General features: G+C 25.7%; 1 protein-coding gene across 1 annotated transcript; it reads right to left on the bottom strand.

Annotated features, from left to right (window-relative positions):
* Positions 1 to 315: 315 nt before the first annotated feature.
* Positions 316 to 792, bottom strand: LOC136083260 (ADP-ribosylation factor-like protein 2-binding protein). The gene has a single exon (XM_065802660.1). The coding sequence runs from the start codon at positions 790 to 792 to the stop codon at positions 316 to 318; it is 477 nt and encodes a 158-aa protein (XP_065658732.1).
* Positions 793 to 1,648: the final 856 nt, after the last annotated feature.

The raw sequence follows: 1,648 nt of genomic DNA, 5'->3' as shown, positions 1-1,648 counted from the left end.
CAACATGTATACTTACATATATGCGTGTGTGTGTATATATATATATATATATATATATATATATATATATATATATATATATATATATATATATATATATATACAAATAGTATTTAAAATATTTCAAACGGCTGAAAACTAATTGTAAAAAAATAGAACATTTTTTCTTGTTAAAACTTTGGCTGTTTTATTATCAGAAATGATTTACGACTTTTCAAAATCTGCTTATTGCTTCTGCATTTTAATTGGATGTCAAAAGATAAATGCTCATTTAAAATTTGTGAATGCAGAAGCCAAAAATCTTAAGCTTTATTATCAAAGTTTTCTAAATGAGGTAACAGTCAATCCGAATGATAAATCAGCTACTTTGCCATCACGATAAGACTTATGGTCTAAAATCAATTCTTTAAATATCAAAAAGTCTGTCAAACTGAGCAACATCTCAAATAATTCCTCGCTGACCTCGTTTCTTCTTGCAGGCAGAGTTTTCATGAACTCTGACATATCGAATTTAGGTAAACGTAACATCAGCTCACTTTCAATGTGTTTCTCAATCATGCTAACATACTCATTAAATATGGGAGTATATATAAGTTTATTTTCTTCACAATGCTCAAATTCATGGCAATATTTATCTAAAAAGTTTGTTTGCTTGTGCTGAAAATCTGGATGGACTACGATATCCTCAATAAAACCAATAACACTATCAAAAAATTTGTCTTGTGTGTTATTGGGTGTTGACTTGTTGCATAAAAACTCATCCAACAATTCTTCTTTCTGCTCAGCAGACATAACTATAAAATATAATTTATTAATTAGAAAAATCAAAAAAGTAAAAAAAAAAAAAGTTGTGTTTAAATTCTAAGCTAAATTCTAAATTATAGTACTTTGATACCAAGATATTACATTTTAGGTTAACATGTAAAATGAAGACTGAAATAGGGATAAGTGGCAGCTACAGTAATTTTATAAGTTTTCAATGACTTAAAAATAATAAAGTAAATGTATCAAATAGAATTAGTGAAAAATAGCCTATTAATTAAAAGTTTTAATTAGGGATGCAAGCACTCTGTCTTTTGCTTAATTACTATTTTGTTATTTTTGCAAATCCTTGATGGTTTATTACTATTATTATTACTAATACACATTTATTAATGAATATATATTATAGAATATATAAAAAACAAAACGCAATTTTTTGACACAAGTAAAAAAGTGCAATGCTTTTATATTATTATAATGTATTAGTGAAATAAAAATAGTATATATATATTTTTTTATTTATTTTGGTTTATTTTGATCAACTATTCTGTCATAATAAGAATGAACACAGTATCTCCAAAATATCTATGTTGCACAAATAGAGTTTGGCTATATTTCCTATAGATATTGCGAAATTAAAACCACTAAAACATATACTTAGTCATCACATACAGTGTACTTACTTACACACCAGGTCAAGAAAATAATAATGAATAGTATCACCAAAATAGTTATCTTGAAAATTGGGTTACTGTGTCCTTTCATATCATGGGGATGTTCTGATTTGTACTATAATTTCATTATTTGTGGTCAACTATTCTAGCTTGTCCTATAATGTCATTATGCTATCTATTAAAAGAATGTACAAATATAAAATTTAATCACA

The sequence above is a fragment of the Hydra vulgaris genome, chromosome 08, assembly GCF_038396675.1.
Source record: "Hydra vulgaris chromosome 08, alternate assembly HydraT2T_AEP".
NCBI classification, from domain to species: domain Eukaryota; kingdom Metazoa; phylum Cnidaria; class Hydrozoa; order Anthoathecata; family Hydridae; genus Hydra; species Hydra vulgaris.
This window is presented reverse-complemented; position numbering and strand designations above follow the sequence as displayed.